Source organism: Pantherophis guttatus, chromosome 2, assembly GCF_059756535.1.
Source record: "Pantherophis guttatus breed Tessera chromosome 2, ASM5975653v1, whole genome shotgun sequence".
Lineage (NCBI taxonomy): Eukaryota > Metazoa > Chordata > Lepidosauria > Squamata > Colubridae > Pantherophis > Pantherophis guttatus.
In genome coordinates this window covers 187,382,286-187,404,268 of record NC_142064.1, presented here as the reverse complement: position 1 = coordinate 187,404,268, position 21,983 = coordinate 187,382,286, and the positions used below count along the sequence as shown (strand labels likewise).

The 21,983-nt window shown below is 37.9% G+C and overlaps 1 protein-coding gene across 3 annotated transcripts in view; it reads right to left on the bottom strand.

Moving 5' to 3' along the window:
• Positions 1-21,983, bottom strand: part of PRELID2 (PRELI domain containing 2) — a 69,125-nt gene that overhangs the window by 38,587 nt on the left and 8,555 nt on the right. For all 3 annotated transcript variants that reach the window (XM_034405061.3, XM_034405054.3, XM_060688561.2), the window contains exon 2: positions 4,358-4,415. In XM_034405061.3, the coding sequence (XP_034260952.1) occupies positions 4,358-4,415 (58 nt within the window). The remainder of the gene's footprint in view (positions 1-4,357; positions 4,416-21,983) is intronic.

The window sequence follows — 21,983 nt, the reverse complement described above, 5'->3', positions numbered from 1 at the left end:
GCTTCACAATTGGATTTGACTATTGTTGAATTTGGACAATAATTAATAATCGAGGAGAATATTTTAATTTTGAAGAACAAAGGAATATTTCAAGAAGAAGAGGAGATAAGAAAATTATATAGACTTTAAATTTTGGCTAATTGCACAGATATATAATTGGGCAGATATTAATAACTTTTTAAATTGTCACAAAATAGAGTTGCAGATGTATGAAGAGTTATTTTTGATGCTTAAAAGTATGTGTGAATCTTTAATAGGCAAAAAAGAAACAGAAAATTCATTTAAATTTTCAGAAAAAGAAAATGAGGAGCTGGAAAAGGGAATTTTAGATGAGAAACAAGAAATTAACAAATTCAAGACAAAGTATTAAAAAATAGAAATCAGATAGAGAATATTGTAGAAATCTTTGAGAATGTAAAAAGAGCAGAGGGAAAATTTCCCCTAAAAAAGAAGCAGATAATAGGTAAAAAGGGAAATATCTGGAAGAGACAAGGGTGAGGGAAGTTCAAACAGCACAACAAAAAAAGATAAAAGGAAGCCAGAAGATGAAATGTAATATATGCGAGAGAGAGAGAGAGAGAGAGAGAGAGAGAGAGAGAGAGAGAGAGAGAGAGAGAGAGAGAGAGAGAGAGAGAGAGAGAGAGAGGGAGAGAATTGAGAAGTTAGAGCGAGATAAAGGGTTGGGCAAAAAACTGCTAGAAAAGGGGATGCTAAAAAGATTGAGAGATGATGTTTAAAGATGAAGGATGATGAGACAAATGTTAGTAAATATATATAAGATAGATTAATGACTGGGAATGGAAAGTAGACAATATAATAACAATAGATTTTTTGATAGTTTTTTAAACTAGAATGGAATTTTAAATATTGAATTGGTAAAAGAGAAGAATTACAGGATATACTGTGATCTTAGATGAAAGTATTGAATGAAATGGGGGGGAGAATATGTGAGAATAATATGGTAGAAGTTGAAAAAAATAAGATATTGCATAAAATGATTATAAGTGATTATATGATAAAGATGAATGAATAGAACTTGTCTACACTAAATTTTAACATATAATAAGTTGACAATATTATTAACTTTGTTAACAATGTAAATTAAAATGAACATTTAAAATGCTAACTGTAAAGAGAATAACAACGTTGAAATCATGAAAGCGATTATTTCTGTAAAGAAGAATATGTCTGTGATAAACTACAGCAGATGAAAATAAGTAATTTTATAATATTAATTTTGATAACAATGTAAATTAGGATGAATATTTTAATGCTAATGATTGGGAAGAAGGAATTAGAGAGACACTTCCGGAAATGAAGAAAGATGGTAAATAATTGGAGAAATTGTAATTGAGAAGAAATATAAGGCGTAAAGTGATGTTATTGCAATATAAAATTGAAAATGATAAAAAAAAAAAAATGTGGCAGAAGTTGAAACAATAAGGAATGGAGAAAAGTGATTAATTTGTGATAAAGGATTAAGATATATTATGATGATTTTGATTATGTATAAGATGTGATCCTGTCAGTACTCTGTTCATAAAATATGTATGATGAAAGGGAAAATTTTTAATAAAAATTATTTTAAAAAAAGAAGAAGTTGTGGATGCTCCATCACTGGAGGCTTTTAAAAAGAGATTGAATAACCATTTGCCTGAAAAGGTATAGTGTCGCCTGCTTGAGCAGAGGTTTGGATTAGAAGATATCCAAGGTCCTTTCCAACTCTGTTGATCTGTTAATTACATCACTGAAAAAAATAGAAGTGCAAAAGACTATATGACTGATGATTACTCATGCTACTAAAAGATCTAGGACCATGATGGTGAACCTATGGCACGCGTGCCACAGATGGCACACAGAGCCCACTCTGCAGGCATGCCAGCCGTTGGCCCAGCCAGATCCACCGCGCATGCGTGCGTGCCTCCCGCTGGCCAGCTGATATCCGGGTGTCTGCTGCGCATGCAGAAGGGTGGGGTACATGAGACACACACGTGCATGCACAGGGGGGTGCATGTGCATGCATGGGGGTGCAGGTTGGTGCAGGAAGCTTTACAGGCCCAAAATGGGGCGGTGGGCCTCACGCGGCCTCCTCCACCATGCCCCATTTTAGCTTCCAGGTTGGTGCAGGATGCTTTCCAGGCTCAAAATGGGGTGCGGGGGAGTGGGGCAAATGCACAGGGGGCACATGCACGGGGGAAAACTCGAATTGCATTTTGGGGGTTCTGGCACGTGTGTGTGCATTTGGTGCCCGCTTTGGGCACTCGATACCAAAAAGGTTAACCATCACTGATCTAGAACAATTTACAGCAGCCTACTCATTCTCCAACCCAGTCTATTAACACAGACCATCCACCGAGAAAGCTACAGAAATTTCATTTTCAAAATTTGGCCAGAAACTTAACTGAAACAGATGTAAATGACTATCATTTCAAAGTATTTTGTACATTTCTATGTAAAAATACCATGTCACTATTACAGTATGCATTGTCTCATAAATATTCTTAAACTAATTAAAGGCAATAAACTCAACAACAAAAGATTCATTTTCTATAGAGTTCTATTATATTTTTATTAGTGAATGAAAATTAAATAGGCATTCTAGAATAAACTTGAATATGTTCTCAGTTACATGAAGTTAACTCAACATTTTCTTGATCATTTTAAACAAAGAAGAAAGTAAATCTGTTTTACTTAAACTTTTTTATGTGGCTTTTCAAAGCTGAGTTTTGCAGGGCGGCTGCATTAAAATTGCAATGTAAAAATTGTAATTAAACTGAATTAAAATATACAATAAAAATTAAAACAGCCACCCTGGGAAAATAACAATTAATGAAAATATTTCCATGCAACATGTAAATTTTAAATTAACACGAATATATTAAAAGGTTGAGAGCATTAATACATATTTGCCTGGTGCCAAAAAGTTAATAAAATTAGCACCAGAATCATGCAGCTGCTATGGAAAAGGCTTCCACATGGTGACTAATTGCTGCATCTCAGCAATAGGATCTCTTGTGATGGCTAGCTCAGACTCAGAAGAGTCTGAAATGAGGAAGTTGCTAAAGATGCTCAAGACAAATATAAGCCTTAAAAGAAGCTTAGCAACTAGGCACCTGAGGCTGACATGATTGAGAAACATTCAAGTCAGCTGGAAGCAGAGGTAGGCTGGATCCAAGATCTCCCCCCACCCCTCGCCCCCACTAGACCATGCTGAACTGTGTGCAGAGGAGAACAGAACAGATCAGTGTCACCCTTTCCATGGCAAGGGCATTTCTGCCCTTGATGCCTAGCACAGGATCCATTTAAGAGCCAGCACTGTCCGGTAATTCTGTTGGGCGTAACTGCTCTGCTTGCTGGAATACTATGCATTTGCATCCTGAGCCTGTTGCCTGAGACAACTCTACTTCTTGGAACCAGGCTCTGCAGACACACATTTGGATTTTTGAATTGTAACCTGTTTCTGCTCCCCATTTTGCATTCTGGCTATTTGGAGCTCATTGTAGACAAATAGCCTGGGAATCTGAGGCTTTGCTGATTTTGTGCATTCAACAATATTTTGGTGTGGCACCAATTATAGAGAAGATGAGAGAAGGCAACTCCACAGGTATGGACATGTCCTAAGAGCAGCACCTTCCAGCGTTGCCAAGACTGCCTACCAACTAGAAGTCAATGGCCGGCGACCTCACGGGCACCTAAAATACAGATGGCAAGGCAACACCAACAAAGATATGGAAGCCACGGGCCTGCGCCTTGGAGACACAGCTGACCCTGCAAACTGGCGTTCAATGATCCGAAAAGCGGACCTTGCACTTGTGGGAATACGCTAGGAAGAAGATTTGCACAAAAGCTGTGCCTGTCATTGCCTATATTTACTAAGTTCTAAGTAAAGCTTTTACTTCTCAAGATTGTGTGTGTATGTGTGTTCATGGGGATATGTGCGTATGTCTGGCCAGGGACAGACATTTCCGAAAACAACCTTCAGGCACAGGTAGAAACATCCAGGAAGAGACCATTGGAGTTGGGTAGCTTATAACTTTAAATAAATAAATAAAAATCCTTCCCATAACATGGTCTCATGCCCTAAAGGGCTTTATAGATTAATATTAGCACTTGAATGTGGATTGCAATGAACTGAGAGCCAGAGAAGAATACGGAAAGGTGACTTAATATTTTCACAATACCCAGTTCTAATCAGTATTCCTGCTGCTGTATTTTGGACTGCTTGAAGTTTTCAGATCATCCTCAAGGGCAGTTCCATATAGAACATATTGCAATAATCTAAACCATAATTTACTAGCACGCAGATTACTGAATCAAGGCTAGGTAGGGCAGAGCTGAACATTTTTAAAACGCTTACCTGTTTTCTCTTCTACTGTTTTTACAGCAATAACATTTTTCTCCATGGGACTGGGATACTAGAGAAAAATACAAAGTGTAAATATCAGAAATTATTATTCAGTAGAAGAAAATCTCCCCAAATTATTTACCTATAAACTTTTAATTTAACAATTAATCAATTGAATGGCTTGCCTCCAGACGTTGTAGATGTTCTAACACTGGAGACTTTAGGAAGAGATTGGACAACCAGTTGTCTGAAGTAGTATAGTGTCTCCTGCTTGAGCAAGGGGGTGGACTAGAAGACCTTCAAGGTGCCTTCCAACTCTGTTATTGTTAAACATTTTTTCTTTATTTTTCAACATGGAGAAGGGATGTTAATTTATGCCAATATATTTGCTGTGACTGTTGATTAATTATGAAATATTTTCGGGAGCCAGAATCAAGAAAAATACCAAAATGTTCTGACTCAGTTACAGTGAGGATAGGTGCACCATTGGGAGACTTGAAAGAACAGATTGGGGATAGATTATCATGGAGAAAATTTATCTATGTCAGGGGTGTCAAGCTCGTGCCATCATGGCATCATCACGTGACGTATCATGGCTTTTTTTCCCCTTCACTAAACCGGGTATGGGCGTGGCCAGTGTATGACACATCTGGGCCGTGTGCCAGGAGTTTGACACCCCTAATCTATATGGTCACTAAGAATTGAAAAGAATTTGATGGCACATATCAATCAATCAATCTGTTCTGAATTTCAACTGTTTGAAATTCAAAGCATTCCATTTTGAGTATGATATTGCCATTTGGGTTTATTTAGTGAGCTCAAGGCTTCTAAAGTTGCCAAAATAAATCATTTCACAATTTAAACTCAAAGTATTACACAACATGCTGCAATACTTTTATTACTGAATTTTAGTAATTCGTTGCATGACAGTGCAATCCAATATTCATCCAATATAGGAGATGATTTTAGCAAATTTCTGTTGCTAACTGAGACATTTGTTAAGTGTATTTTGGCCCATTTTACAACCTTTCTTGCTACAGTTGTTAAATGAATCACTACAGTTGTTAAATTAATGACACAGTTGTTAAGTGAATCTGGTTTCCCCATTGACTTTGCTGGTCCGAAGGTTGCAAAAGGGGATCACATGACCTGAGGACATTGCAACCATCATAAATATGAGTCAGTTGCCAGGTGTCTGAATTTTGATCACGTGACCATGGGCATGCTGCAAAATAGCCTTAAGTCACTTTTTTCAGTACCATTGTAACTTCGAACGGTTACTAATTGAAATATTGTAAGTTGAGGACTACCTCAGAAGAACCACATAGGCCAATGCAGCTTACTTATTTAAAGTGAATACAAAACAGTGGAGGATTGCTACCAGTTTGCCTCAGATCGGGCGAACCAGTAGCGGTGATGGCGGGAGGCTCCGCCTACCCACCCGGACATCTCTATGCATGCGCAGAAGGGTCGCGCAAGTGAGCGCATGAGCGAACCAGTAGCAAACTAAATTGAAATCCACTACTGATACAAAAGCCTTCCCCAGCAATGTTGGGTAGGGTGAGGTGAGGTAATGCATTATATTAAGATGACATGAGAAGGCTTGGTATGGATGCAGCAGAAACCTCTTCAACAATACCACATATAAGAGACCTTACAAATGGAGAAAGGGTGAGAGAGTGCATTATCGTTGCCCCTACTTTGTACATCTACCATAAATTCAGCTGTACAAATCTTTCCAAAGCATATTACACTTCGAGTTTCAAATCAAACAGGCAGCTGTACTTGAACTCCAGCAAACAAAAGCACAATTCTTTAGCGCTCTGTCTGAATATATAGAGGTTAGAGAAAATAGGAAGATGGATTCCCAAGTCCCTTGTTTTGCTCGTTTTTAAATCCTTGTGAAGTTAGGCAAATGGTTTAAAACTGGAATATTTTGATCTTTATTTTATTCTGATCTATTTTCTGGAAATTCTGATCTGGGTTCCATCTTCGAAATTCTGCCCTACCAATGCTAACACTTCAAATTATCATTATTATATCAGATACCTAAGCCACATTTTAAATTTCACACAGAACATTTTAAAATCACTTCTTCTTTATTATGTCAATAAAACAATTGTGTTAAATATATATGCCAAAACTTTCATGGGAAACTTTTGAAGTGTAGGCTGAATTTTAATTTCAAAGAAGGTCAGCCTCTGTTTTAATTTTCACAGTCAAACCACTTTTTTTTCCAATCAATTGGAATTTCCTTAGTGCACTTTGAGGGATCAATTCTCCCTTTTGTGGGCTACCATGAGATCAGAACCATTTTTTGAAACTAACCATTCTGACTTGGAGCAACAAAAAACTTCTGGAGGAAAACAATTTGAGCCACAACGTTGGAAGTATGAAAGAGGAAAGAGAAGAAAATCAAGGTGGAAAAGAAAAGATGGCAATCATAAAGGAAGAAAATAGGAAAGTGGATAGCAAGTCCAAACAGATTGAAAGCCCATAGACCAGGGGTGAAATCTAAAAATTTTTGCTACCGGTTCTGTGGGCGTGGCTTAATTAGTGGGTGTGGCTTGGTGGTAAGGTGACTGGGTGGGCGTGGCCAAGTCAATGTCACTTCTTTGCCCTTTTTTAACCTACAAAACACAACACAACACAACTTTACTTTACTTTTATTTGATTTGTATACCGCCCTACTCCCGAAGGACTCAGAGCGGTGAACAGCCAACAATAAAATACATACATACAAAATTTAAAAAAATAGAAATAAAATCGAATTAAATAGTTTGGCCCAGACAGATTAAAACCCCAATTAATTTAAAACAGATTTAAACTTTGAAGATTAAAAGATATTAAAAATATTAAAATATTAAAATTGTTTAAAAAGAAGGAGAAAGTTAGGCCAGGCCCGCCTGGTGAAATAAAAAGGTCTTTAGAGCGCGGTGGAAGGTGCGCAGATCCGGGATCCTCCGTATCTCCGGGGGGAGTTTGTTCCAGACAGTAGGTGCCCCCACAGAGAAGGCTCTCCCCCTGGGGGCCGCCAGTCGACATTGTTTGGCCGACGGCACCCAGAGGAGTCCCTCTCTATGAGAGTGTACTGGCCGGTGGGAGGCTATTGGTGGTAGTAGGTGGTCCCGCAAGTACCCAGGTCCTGAGCCATGGAGCGCTTTAAAGGTGGTAACCAAAACCTTGAAGCGCACCCGGAAGACCACTGGGAGCCAGTGCAGCTCGCACAAGAGGGGTGTTACATGGGAGCGCCATGTCGCTCACCCACAATGTAAAAGCAGCTGTGCTAGACCCAAAATGGCCCCGCAACAAGCAGGAACCTCACACAGCCACAAAAAGCCCAAAAAACCAACTTTCACACTTTAAACACACAAAATTCCACATACAGCTTTGTGAGATTTTGTGTGTTTGTGTAGTTAGAGTGAAACACTACAGAAACACACTAAATCTCAGAAAGCTGCACAAATATTATTTTATTTTATTTTTATATAAAAGCAGCTAAATTTAAAACTTCCTAAACTTTAAATGGCTAGGTCTAAAAAAAGAACAACTAAAAAAAACCCCAATTAACTATATTTTTAAAGCTCCCAAAGGGGGAAAAAACTTACCCAATAGAACAGAGGTCTCCAACCTTGGCAACTTTAAGACTTGTGGACTTCAACTTCCAGAATTCCTCAGCCAGCTTTGCTGGGAGTTGAAGTCCACAAGTCTTAAATTTGCAGATAGAGCTGCTCACCGATGAGCTTGATTGCAGGCAAGGAGATTCAGTTGCTTGCTGATGCAATGGATTGCAGGGATTACAGCAAGCGAAGCAAGGCAAGCGTTGCGATCAGCAGCTAAGATAAGCAAGGGGTAGGGGGGGAGAAAAAAAACACCTTTTTTTCTTTTACATGGCTCTGGCGATCCAAGCTGAGTTGCCTGATTAGCAGGCAACTCAGCTGGGATCGTCAGAGCTTGGATCGTCAGAGCCATTTAAAAGGAAAAAAATGCTCTGATGATCGCGCGGCTCAGCTGGGCATGGGGGGCGGGGGAAGGGATTTTTGCTACCAGTTCTCAGAACTGCCCGCCGCCATCGCTACCTACTCGCCCGAGCTGGTCCGAACCAGGAGCATTTCACCCTTGCTATAGACTGTATTATTAGGGGTTTTTTTTCTTTTTACGATCCTGTAATCCATTGTGTCAGGGTAGATCAGGGCGACTGAATAGAGCTGAACATTTCCTGCCTGGATACCCTTTCTGATGCCTACACAGTTCGCAACAGATGTTTTCTCTTTGCACCCTAAGAGAAACAGCTGCCGCTGCCTAGGATTGGACTCTCAGCCTCCTAAGTGTGAGGCGAGCATCTTAACATCCAGGCCACCGCACCACTCCTATAGACTGTATTATTAGAAGTGGTGGAAAAAGAAAAGATGAGATCATGCAAAGAAAAAAGAGAAAATGGGTATATACCGTGGGGGAATATGTTAGTGGTTTAACATCTTTTCCCCATACTTCCTTTGGTCCTTCCTTTGGTCTAACTGTTTTATGCATTTTATCCCTTCCTTTGGTCTAACTGCTGGGCAAGATGAGAGTGGGAATGCAAACTGACTGGCAGAAAACAAATCTTTGAAAAACCGTTGTTGCATAGCATATGCAACAACATATTCTCCACATGTTACACATGCCCATGAGTTCAAAATGGTTTCATACCCTCAACTTTACTGAAATGATAATTTAGAGTTAGAAATGTGCTTTCCTGTAAACAGATTAACACTTGGGAAAGGATGTTAAAAGATTTGATTATGGATAGCTTCAACCTACAGAGCAGAGCTGGTAAAAATGTGCAAAGAAGTGATTATTTAATTATGAGTGAAAGTGTTAAAATATATGTCAAAAGTATTAATTGATGTCAGGTTTTTTTTTAATTTGATTTATATGCCACCCTTCTCCGGAGACTCAGGGTGGCTTACAATGCGTTAAGCAATAGCTTTCATACTTTTGTATATTTATACAAAGTCAGCTTATTGCCCCCACAATCTGGGTCCTCATTTTACCTACCTTTGAAAGGATGGAAGGCTGAGTCAACCTTGAGCCTTTGCGAGATTCGAACCTGCAGTAATTGCAGGCAGCTGGTCTTAATAACCAGCTTAATAACAGGGTGCCTTAGACCACTGTACTACCAAGGCTCTTGGTAGTTCTGTTCTGGCTTTGTATGAAAGTATGAATCCATACGTTGCCGACAGCTCATTACAGTGAATAATGCTAATGAATTTGGGAGAAAATCATACAACATCCTGAATGAAAGCAATCCAGGGGAAAAATATTTTTGGAGGACATGAATGGATGGATGGAAATAAGATGAGAATATAGTAAAAGTGATTGTGCCATTCAAAATAGAATGATGATTGGTGAGTTTCAGAGAAAAAAAATGTATTTTGTATACATGGTTTAAATTTTAAGTATATATAAGTCATATATACACATGGTACAGAATTGAATATATGTCTTAAAAAATCAGATTCGTTCTTGAGAAAATTGAAAAGAATTAGTGAAGGATATAAAATGAAGCAAGATCCTGATTGTGGGGCAGATCATTATTCTTTAGTGTTAAGAGTGGAAAAGGAGGAAGTGAAAGAAAAAAGAAACTGCCAACAGGGAAAGTATGAGTTCCGTATGAAAAAGTGTTATAAGATATATTAGAATGAACAGAAAGTAGATCTAAGAAAGAGAATGTGGAAAACTGGAACAAAGTGAAAAAAAATATGTTACAGAGTGCCATTCAAGTTTTTCAGACTAACCTAAGTGTGAAAAAGCATGGCTGCTGGACTGATGAAGTGAAATTGTGGGGTGGGGAGGGGGGGGGACACATATAAGATTGCTGCAAAATAAGGATGAGAGAAAGGTATTGTGTACTGCAAGGTGCACAGAAAGAAACAATAGTTGCAAAGTATGTTGTCAAAAAGAGCTAAAATTAAAACAGAGAAAATGCAAACAATTCGTTATTTTGATGAAATAATAATTGTTTGGGAAGTGGGCAAAGAAGGCTAGAGTCCTGCAGTGACTGGAAATAAAAATAGAAGTAATGAAACCAGGGAGAATGCTGGAAAGAGCCTTTTAAAAATTCGTATGGGGATGATAGCTATATAGTGTTACAAAGAGCAGAAGTAAAATAATTGCTGTAAAACTAACATCCAAGGAAAAAAATGATGAAAAGGGTGTCATAAATGCTATGACAATGTTAAAAATAGTAATCCTGCAGCTGTAGGTAGTATAACTGTGCCTGAAATGGTGTTACTGCAGTTAAGTCTGTATTATGTATTGAACTGTTTCTTTATAGCATAATTATTAGTTTATAAAGGGATAACAAATACTTCCTAGATTTTTTAAAAAAAGACATACAATAGAAGTGCTTGTGGGAGGGGGGTATCAGATCAGGATGAGGAGGAAAAGTCTCAAACATGATCCCTGAAGACAAAGTGGCCTTGGGTTTATAAATCAATTCATTTTACCAAAGCACTACCTTTGGCTTCTTAAGAAGGCTGTCGTTCTCCACTCAGATGTGTTTTACAATTTTCATTTATTTCATTTCATTTATTAGATTTCTATACCGCCCTACTCCCGAAGGACTCAGGGCGGTGCACAGCCAAACAATAAAAACACATACAATACAAAATTTAAAAAATAGAATAAAATCAAATTAAATAATTTTGGCCCCGATTTTGTGGGCCTCCTGGACTCCTCTGGAGGAACCTCGCTCCTGTGACCAAGAAGTCTTCTGCAATTACATCCTGTGTATCACTTGCAACCATTCCTGCTCAGTCCTTTAAGTCCTAATCATCTCCCATTTGGATAACCATCAATGCATTCTACATGGAGCTGCTTTTGGAAAGCATTCAGAAGTTGTCACAAAAACTGGTGGCCTGGACAGCAACAAGTTTCTGGATACCCTCAATGACCCTACAGCATCAAGAATTGGCTGCCACTTGGCTTCCAGGTGCAATGCAAGGTCCTGGGTTTCTGGATGAAATTAAGGGCTGTCTTCTCCCACATTCATCTGCCCATCCAAGCAGATTAAACAGAGTCAACTCCCTCCAGGTAAATATCTGACAGGATCTTGGAAATTGGCTTTTTATTATTATTATTCCTGCCTTCATCTTGAGAAAAGTCCTCCTTATGGGGGTGCAGTCTACCTTTTTTCCTCTTCGGTTGCTCGAGAGGAATGAAGATCTGACTTTCACATTTGGTCAAGGGGAAGACAAGCTCTGAACATTGGGATGCATAAACAGACATATTATGTCTTCTTTTGATACTGTTGAGATTATTATTTTTTTTTTTGTAAGTTTATTTTTACTGAGGGCTCTTTTTTTGTGTTTCTGACTGTTAATTGCTTAGAGTCTTGAAAAGAGAAAAACAGAGACAGAGAAAGAGAGAGAGAGAGAGGGAAAGAGAAAGAGAGAGAAAGACAGAAAGAGAAGGGGTGAATATTTCAGCACCATTTTTAAATAGGTTCTTTGCTTGACATTTTAGAAGCTTGTTTCCTCATCTCTGCTATCTCTGTATAAAGTGGGGATATTCTTTAGGGGAATATTCCAAAAATAGGCTATGATCAATTTCTTGCAGCTACCCAGTTGAAAATTTTCAGGATGATTGTCCTCCAAAGAATATACCATCCTTGCTATTTTCATCATTCTGCCAAAAAAAATACTTGAAAGTTGCACACAATGATACTTTCCCCTATTATAGCTCATTGTCCATTTTTTCCCTAAATGTAATCTCCAATCAGTTAAAATTATGTGGTAGAACACATTCAAGTAAATATACCGGGGGTGGGGGAGGGGGACACAAGAAACCAAAATGGAACAATGAATGGTAAAACTATACTTTTTTTTTATTGAAAAAGTTTTACAATTACATTTTCTCCCCAATTTCCCCCCCAACCCTCCCTAACCTCCCTAACCCTCCCTAACCCCCTCTCCCCCCCAGACTTCCATAGAATATAATCCAAATCAAAATCCCCTTTTTATAAAACTTGAACCCCTCCACCCCCTGTATATTTTTTTACATCTTCACAAAATTCAAATATTTCTATCTTTATATAATACTTTCAGTTAAAAGCTATCTGATATTTCCTAGTTTGATATTTATTCTGCACATAATCTATCCACTTTTTCCACTCCCATTCATAAGTCTCTTGTGAGTGATCTTTTAAATATGCTGAAATCTTCGCCATCTCTGCAAAACTGGCCATCTTCAAAGTCCATTCCTCAATAGTGGGCATAGCTTCATTTTTCCAATATTGACCTATCAGTAATCTTGCTGCTGTTATCATATACAATATCAACTTTGTTTCACCCAATGTAAAACCCTTAACTATACCCAATAAAAACAATTGTGGAGAAAACTGCATTTTTTTCTTCAAAACATTCTGCATAACCCACCAAATTTTTATCCAAAAAGCCTTCACTTTCTTACAAGTCCACCACACAAATGGTAAAACTAGATTTAAGGCTGTGGCAATAAATGGAATATACCATAATTGTAAAATTCAAATATATGTCTATATGTCTATATTATATTATAATGTGTGTGTGTGTGTGTGTGTGTGTGTGTGTGTGTGTGTGTGTGTGTGTATTCTTTTCTTTTCGTATGCTTTATGAGTATTTCTCTTTAGCCAGGTTCTTCCTACGTAAAGCAAGATTTTTATGCAGCCCTAGTTCAGTGAAATCACAATCCACTAGTTTCTAGGCTTTTTTTCAGGCAGCCTGCAAAGAATTCCTGAGCCTTTAAATGGTCTCTCAGACTGGTTCAGTGGGAATCACAATCATGGGAAAGACTGCTGACCTGACAGTTGTGCAGAAAACCATCATTGACACCCTCTATAAGGAGGGAAAGCTTCAAAAGGTAATTGCAAAAGAAGTTGGATGTTCCCAAAGTGCTGTATCAAAGCACATTAATAGAAAGTTATGTGGAAGGGGAAAGTGTGGAAGAAAAAGGTGCACAAGCAGCAGGGATGACCGCAGCCTGGAGAGGATTGTCAGGAAAAGGCCATTCAAAAGTGTTGGGGACTTTCACAAGGAGTGGACTGAGGCTGGAGTCAGTACATCAAGAACCACCACACACAGACAGATCCTGGACATGGGCTTCAAATGTCGTATTCCTCTTGTCAAGCCACTCCTGAACAACAAACGTCAGAAGCGTCTTACCTGGACTAAAGAAAAAAAGAACTTGTCTGTTGCTCAATGGTCCAAAGTCCTCTTTTCTGATGAGAGCAACTTTTGCATCTCATTTGGAAACCAAGGACCCAGAGTCTGGAGGAAGAATGGAGAGGCACACACTTCAAGCAAGATGCTTGAAGTCCAGTGTGAAGTTTCCACAGTCTGTGTTGTTTTGGGGAGCCATGTCATCTGCTGGTGTTGGTCCACTGTGCTTCATTAAGTCCAGGGTCAACACAGCTGTCTACCAGGAGATTTTGGAACACTTCATGCTTTCTTCCACAGACAAGTTTTATGGGGATGCTGACTTCATTTTTCAGCAGGACGTGGCACCTGCCCACACTGCCAAAAGTACCAAAATCTGGTTCATTGACCATGGGATTACTGAGCTTGATTGGCCAGCAAACTCGCCTGACCTGAACCCCATAGAGAATCTATGGAGCATTGCCAAGAGAAAGATGAGAGAAATGAGACCGAACAATGCAGAAGAGATGAAAGCCACTATTGAAGCATCCTGGTCTTCCATAACACCTCAGCAGTGCCACAGGCTGATAGCATCCATGCCATGCCACATTGAGGCAGTAATTGATGCAAAAGGGGCCCAAACCAAGTACTGAGTACATATGCATACTTATACTTTTCAGAGGTCAGATATTGTTCTATGTACAATCCTTGTTTTATTGATTTCATGTAAAATTCTAATTTTCTGAGATTGTGAATTTGGGGTTTTCATGAGCTGTAAGCCATAATCATCAAAATTATGACAAATCAAGGCTTGAACTATCTCGCTTTGCATGTAATGAGTCTATCTCATATATTAGTTTCACCTTTTACGTTGCATTACTGAAATAAATGAACTTTTGCCCAATATTCTAATTTTTTGAGTTTCACGTGTATGTATATATATATATATATATATTTCATTTCATTTCATTTCATTTATTGGATTTATATACCGCCCTACTCCCGAAGGACTCAGGGTGGTGAACAGCCACAAAATAAAACACATAAATACAAAATTTAAAAACAGAATAAAACCGAATTAAACAATTTGGCCGAGAAATACGTATATTGTTTTGTTTTGGTATTTAGTTCTCGCCAGGTGTCGTGTAGGCTCATTTCTTGTACTAAATCTTTGAATGTTTGTGGCAATGTCTTCCTTTTAATTTTATTCTTCCTAGTGCTGTGGTAATCTTCTCGTAAGTTTACTATCGCGTTAAAGTCGCCGACAATGCATACATTTTCGTAGTCCAACTCCTTTAGTTTGTCATGTAATTTTTTGTAAAAATCTAATTGGTTTCCATTGGGAGCGTAAATAGCTACTAACAATATTGTTTTTATTTCCAATTTTAGTTCTACCATTAAGACTCGGCCTTCTTTATCAGTGTAAATCAGTTTAGATCTTATATGATCTCTAATATATGTTACCACTCCCCTTTTTTTGCAATCTCCTAAAGATGTATATATTACTCCTAATTTTTTATTTTCAAGTAGTTTTTTCTGTTGTTTTCTTATGTGTACTTCTTGTAATGTAATTATGTCTACCTCTAATTTTTGCAACCTTGTAAACATTTGATGTCTTTTGCTTGGTGAGTTTAAACCATTTATATTTATGGAAATGAGCTTTATTTCTTCTTCCATTTCCGCTAGTGTTTATTTGTCTGTTATTTTGAGCTTTGTTGTGTTTCTTGTAACTCTTTGTGAGATCCCCGCTGTTTCCTCCTTCTCCAACCTTCCCTTCTTTTGTTCTTTATCTTCCTTGTTTGTCATTTGTGTCTCTTGGTCACTTGGGTTATGTTCTTCTCTACTATCTCTGCTTTCCTGTTCTCCTTCATTTCCTAGATATTGGTCCATAAAGTCTTGAGCTTTTTCTATTGTATCTATTCTGATTTTCCTTCCTTCCCATGAAATAAGTAGGCCTTCCGGTATGAGCCATCTAAATTTTATCTTGAGTTTATTCAGTTGTCTACTTAAGAAATTGTAGTCTCTTCTCCTGTCTCTGGCTCTTCTCGGTACTTGTTTCAATGTTAGAACTTCCCTCCCTTTGTACATAACTGTCTCCTCTCTCATTCTTCTATATATTTCTTCTCTCATTGTTTTTTTTTTGTAAACCTAATATGGACTTCTTTGGGGAGTTTGTTTCTCCTTGCATAATTTGTAAAGGCTCTGTAAATTTCATCGATTCCATTTCTAATTTCGTCCTTATCTTTGTGTGTTGCCTTTGCCAGTATTTCGATCATAATCTCGCCCAGGTCTTCATCTCTCTGTTCTTCTATATTTTGGAATCTAAGGAAGAAGGATGCCTTTTCCATTTCAAGAAACGTGAGTGCATCTTCGGTGTCCCGGCTCCTCATCGTTTGTTGGTTCTCCATCCTCTCCAGCCTCAAGGCTGTAGCTTCCGTTTTTTCCTCCACTTTATGTATTCTCTGTTCATTTTCTATGATATTTTGCTGGATTTTCACTATCTTCTCATCTATATTTCTGATGTCATCTTTAATTTCTCCTACATCCAGTAGGATGTTTTTTCTTTGCATGATCTCATCTTTTCTTATTCCAAGACATCAACTCCAAAATGGCGATATAAATATTGATTGGTGGCACTATACTCAAATATACTCAAGGCGGATAAAATTAAATATGGAATTGCAAAAGATCTGAACGAACTGGACAGAATTTTATTAGGAGCAGACCAGAGAATGATTACTAAAACATATAACTACCTTTTGAGAGACAAATTAATAGAAGAAACAGTTAAACATAATATGACAATGTGGGCCAGGGACATAGGACATAATATTCAATTGGCAGACTGGGAGAAATTATGGAAGCAGAACATAAAAATGACAAGAGCCACATCTTACAAGGAGAACCTCATTAAGATGTTTTATAGATGGCACTTACCACCAGCCCGACTTGCCAAAATACACCCAAACACTTCGGCGTTGTGTTGGAAATGTAAATCAAAAAAGGGGACATATTATCACACTTGGTGGAAATGTAGGAAAGCCCAACACTATTGGCAAGATATAAAAAATATTATCGAAGAAATAACGAACATTCAAATAGAAAACAGTCCAGAATTTTTTCTATTTGGCATGATAACGGCACAACATCTTAAGGAAACGAAATATCTCATCATACATATCTTGACAGCAGCAAGACTACTGTTCACGCAAAACTGGAAATCAGACCAACTCCCATCCAAAGACAAAATCGTTGCAAAGATAACAGAGTGTGCTGAAATGGACAGATTGACGCTGGAACTCCAGGAAAAGGAAGAAAGTGAATACTATCTTGTATGGCACCAATGGTATCAATGGCTGGAAAGGAAAATCAGCAAAAATGTAGAGGACAGAAATTAGGGTAAAGACTTTCACAAGGAGATGAACCCATAAGAAATGTAAATTTGTAGTGAAAAGTTATAACATTGGAATTAGACATTTAATAATTACTCTTTATTAAACTATATAAGCTCAATGACATATATTCTGTTGATGACAAAAGCGTAAATGTAAAATGTTAGGTGGGTTTGTAGGTGGTGGGTTTTTTGTTTGTCTTTGTATTGTATTGTATTGTATTGTATTGTCTTTATATCTGTGTTTATATTTTAATAATAAAAAAAAATTAAAAAAAAAAACAATTTGGCCAAGATAAATTTAAAACACCCAATAATTTTAAAAACAAATTAAAATTTACATTTTAAAGGGGAAAGATTTAGGCCAAGCCAGCTTGATGGAATAAAAAGGTCTTTAATGCGCGGTGGAAGGTGCGCAGATCCGGGATCCTCCGTATCTCCAGGGGGAGCTCATTCCAGATAGTAGGTGCCCCCACAGAGAAGGCTCTCCCCCTGGGGGCCGCCAGTCGACATTGTTTGGCCGACGGCACCCGGAGGAGCCCCTCTCTATGAGAGTGTACCGGCCGGTGGGAGGCTATTGGTGGTAGCAGACAGTCCCGTAAATAACCAGGTCCTAAGCCATGGAGCACTCTAAAGGTGATAACCAAAACCTTGAAGCGCACCCGGAAGACCACCGGGAGCCAGTGCAGCTCACGCAGGAGAGGTGTTACATGGGAACACCACGTCGCTCCCATAACCACCTGCGCAGCCGCACTCTGCGCCAGTTGGAGCCTCCGAGTGCTCCTCAAGGGGAGCCCCATGTAGAGAGCGTTGCAATAGTCCAGGCGGGAGGTGACGAGGGCATGAGTGACTGTATGTAAGGAGACATATATATATGTCTATATTATAAATGCTATAAAAAGTAAACTTTGAGAATAAAATAGTAACTATAAAATACATTGCTATTTGTATTGCAGTAAAATTTCAACTGAAGGAGAGGGTATTAAACATTCCTTTATGGCAATTAAATCAGACATTTCTATTCTGCTTATTTCTTTCAAATAGCAGGTTACAGTGTAATTACATAATCAATGAAATTTACAATCTATAAGATCCATTCATGCGAAACAAAAAAATCATTTGCATAAATCTTCCACTAAATAGCCGATTCCATTACCAACACATATTAAAACATAAGTAACTTGTGTATGCTATTGCTGAGTGATGAATTAAGTAAGGTAATTTAACTAGTAGTTGCAATATATTGCAACTTTGACATAAACCAGATCTGTCATGAAAAACCCAACTGCTTTCTATTACAGCTAATTACCTCAAATAATAGGTAAGAAAATGAACACAATTACATACAAGTCAAATTTCACAAGAAATGTACAGAGAAAATTTCTTCCAAAATCAGGCAAATTTTTGCTTTGCGTTGCACATCATTAATGTCTCTCTCTTCTAAGATCTATGTCTTCATGCTGAGATAAACTGAACAGGAAAACTGAACAAGAATGTATATTGACGGTCAAAAGGAGAAATTCTCTATAAATTAATTGCAGAGGGTACTTTCATATTCTCAGCTTGACTCCTCAGTGAAAAAAAGCTTCAAACAGTAAACAGAATCACAAGACAGATTTACTCAAAAACTTCTATGGACCAGAAAGTGGTCCCTCTGTAAAATGCCCTAGGAATTCGTAAAAAAATATTGACAGAAATTTATATGGCATTTATTAAGCTTCTCTGAACACAGAGAACTTAAAATAATTAATATAAGTATGGCTTTTTCTCAGAACTTGCTTAAACCCAGTCCTAGACTGAGAGAAAGGGAAGCAAACCAGACTAGAATTAAGTGATTCTCTTTGCCAGTCCATAAATCTCACTTCACACTCATTCTTATCTTCTCATAACAGAAGACCAAAGAATACAAGCTCAGCTTGGAGAACCAAAGTTGTGGGCAGGAAAAGGATTTTCCTGCATATACTGTACACATGGTGATTTTTATTTGATTTTTAAAAAAAATTAATTTGCAACTTATTCTATTAAAACTACCCTGGTTTACACAATATCTTCAAGATTTTCTGGAAAACATATATGACTGCTATGTGCTCCTTAAACAGCAGTGAAAAGGGGGAGATACTGTATTTTTCGGAGTATAAGACGCACCGGAGTATAAGACATACCGTAGTTTTTGGGGAGGAAAATAAGAAAAAAGCTAATTGGCAGGTGGATCGACCTCCTGGAATATCCCCAATCAGCTGTTCCCAGAGGTGAATTTTAGCAACAGGTTCCTTGGTTGTGAGCTCTGTGCCTTGGTTTTTTTTTTTTTTTTTCCTGCCTCTGAAACTCCATTTCAGAAAAAAAAACTTTCTTTTCTGCCTCTGAAAACCTCCAAAACAGAACTTCAGAAAAAAAAAAAAGCCTCTGAAGTTCTGTTTGGGGCCTTCTTTTCTGAAGCTTTGTTTCTGATGTTTTTTTCAGCCTCTGAAACCTCCGTTTGAGAATCTGGATGGGGCTACATTCAGAGTATAAAACGCACCCAGATTTTCACCCTCTTTTGGGGGGGGGGGGGAAGGTGTGTTTTATACTCCAAAAAATACAGTAATTGTTTTTTGGCTCATGCCTTGCAGTTTCCATTGCCTCCCAGCTGCTCCAGGCAGTTGGATGTCTCTCTGAGATGGTGGAGTTGCAAATGATAGCACATCATGGAATCAAAAGCTGTTATGACAAAAGGAGCCTTTTCACTTGTGGAAGTCTCCTTTGATATCCACAGAACACTACTTGCTGTAAAAGAGCATCTACGTCACTTGGCTACCTTTAAGGGGATAGTCTCATCCTGTTTGCCAGTCACCTAAACCTATCACCTCAACTATTTGAATCAGATGTAAACATTTCAAGTCTGGGTTAGTTGTAGATTTCTATAAAATGCAACACCACATTTAAAGAGGAAAAACAAAATGAAAACAAGAAAGACCTTACATTTCCATTCGTCAAGTGTCACATACCATTAATGGTTTGACAATGTCATAACTAAATAAAGAAATATACACATTCATTATATAAATATAAAACAGGTTTAAAGTGGAAAAGAAAAGAGAAGAGCCATGTAGAATGATGGAATATTTCACTTTTGAAGAGATATTTGTTTTGAATAGATGAAAATGTAGATCAGCAGCCCTAATGGAAATCTTTATCAGTGCACAAGGTTAATATTTTCTAAAAACACAAACTTCTTTAAGTAGATCAGTACCTTCAAAACAATTTAATGCCATCTTGTGGTCAATTTCATAAATGAATTCAATAAATAAGAACCAGATCAGATCAGTTTATATGGAGATAGTCGGAATATTTGGCAGATCTGGGACAAATATCATAAACAAATAAAGCAGAGAAGAGTATTATATTATTTCCTGGCTTATCTCAAGACTATTTAGATCTCCAGAAAGATATTTTAGATGAAGGGAAGCACTCCTTCAAAATAAGCTGTTGAGTGCCACAGTATCCCTTATAAACAACCATCAGTCACAATGCTTCACTTCAGTTGGCAAAAGTGGCTTTTGTCAAAACCAAGTAACAATCACGCAGACTGGCTCCAGTTCAATGCTTTGTGCAGATAGATTATGCTTTCATGGGATAGATTAATTAGATTGGATTATATTGGATTGGATTTGATTTAGATATAGATTAATTAGATAGATAGATAGATAGATAGATAGATAGATAGATAGATAGAGACAGACAGACAGACAGACAGACAGACAGACAGACAGACAGACAGAACTCCTTGATTTACAACCATTTTAATGGCTGTTCAAAGTTATGATAGCCCTGAAAAAGTTACTTATAACTATTCCTCACACTTACAACCAACACAGCATCCCAGAAGTAATGTGACCAAAATTTAGGTGTTTGGCAACCATCATGCAATTTATAAGAGTACCAGCATTCTGGAGTCACATGATTGCCATTTACCACCTTCCTAAGGAGCTTCCAACAAACAAAGCCAACCATCATTTCCTTAAAGACAGCATGATCTGCTTAACAACCATACCAATTTAAAAAATATATAAAATTGGCCGTAATTCATTTAATGACTATCTTTAGTGACAGAAGCTCTGGTCTCAATTGTGGTTGTAAGTCAAGAACTGACTGTATATAGGTGGCATATATAAATATACCTCATAAATATTTCATAAATATATGAATATCTTGAATTATGACATATGAGTTATGATTACAATAAACTCCTTTTGCTATCTATTGAAAGACAGGAGAATATTGAGATTCAATGTTGGTATATTACTATTGATTTATATTGCTACCCACTGACTTATACAGCTTACCTTTTTTATACTATTTCTGAAGCTGCATTTACCTTTCACATCTATGATCAAATGAAAATTAAAGTAAGTGTCATCATTACACCAGCAGGAACTTACTTTGTAAATGTGGTTTCTACTAAGGGTTAGTAAAGTATAATTTTAGACATACTGTGAAAACTTAAAAGTTGGTAATGGGGACACTATGTAAGATCTGCCAAAATAAGGTGAAAATAAAGCCTTCTTCAAGCCATATTCCTGGGCATTTCACTGACAAGTAACCATCATGGAAGCAGTTTGCCACTGCCTTCTTTGAGGCTAGATGTCAGCCTTCCAGTCTAGCTGTACTTAGTAAGCTTCCATCCAAGTCCTAACCAGGAGCAATCCTGCATAGTTTCTCAGCCCAGCAAGATCAATGAGGTGTGGGTACAAGTAATCCTTGGATTACTATGGCAATTGGGACCAGAATTGCCATGTCATGTGATTATGTCACTTAGTGATGACAGTCCCTATTGTCACCATTAAGCAAGGACCATGCAGGTTATTGAGCGAGGAAGTCGTGTGATTGTGACTTCCTAGTAGCTCCCTACTGACTTTCCTTATGGGAAGCTGGCAGGGAACATTGAAACAGGGAACAGAGCCTTGGTAGTACAGTGATCTAAAGCACCCTGTTATTAAGACCAGCTGCCTGCAATTACTGCAGGTTCGAATCTCGCCAGGCTCAAGGTTGACTCAGCCTTCCATCCTTTCTAAGGTAGGTAAATTGAGGACCCAGTTGTGGGGGCAATAAGCTG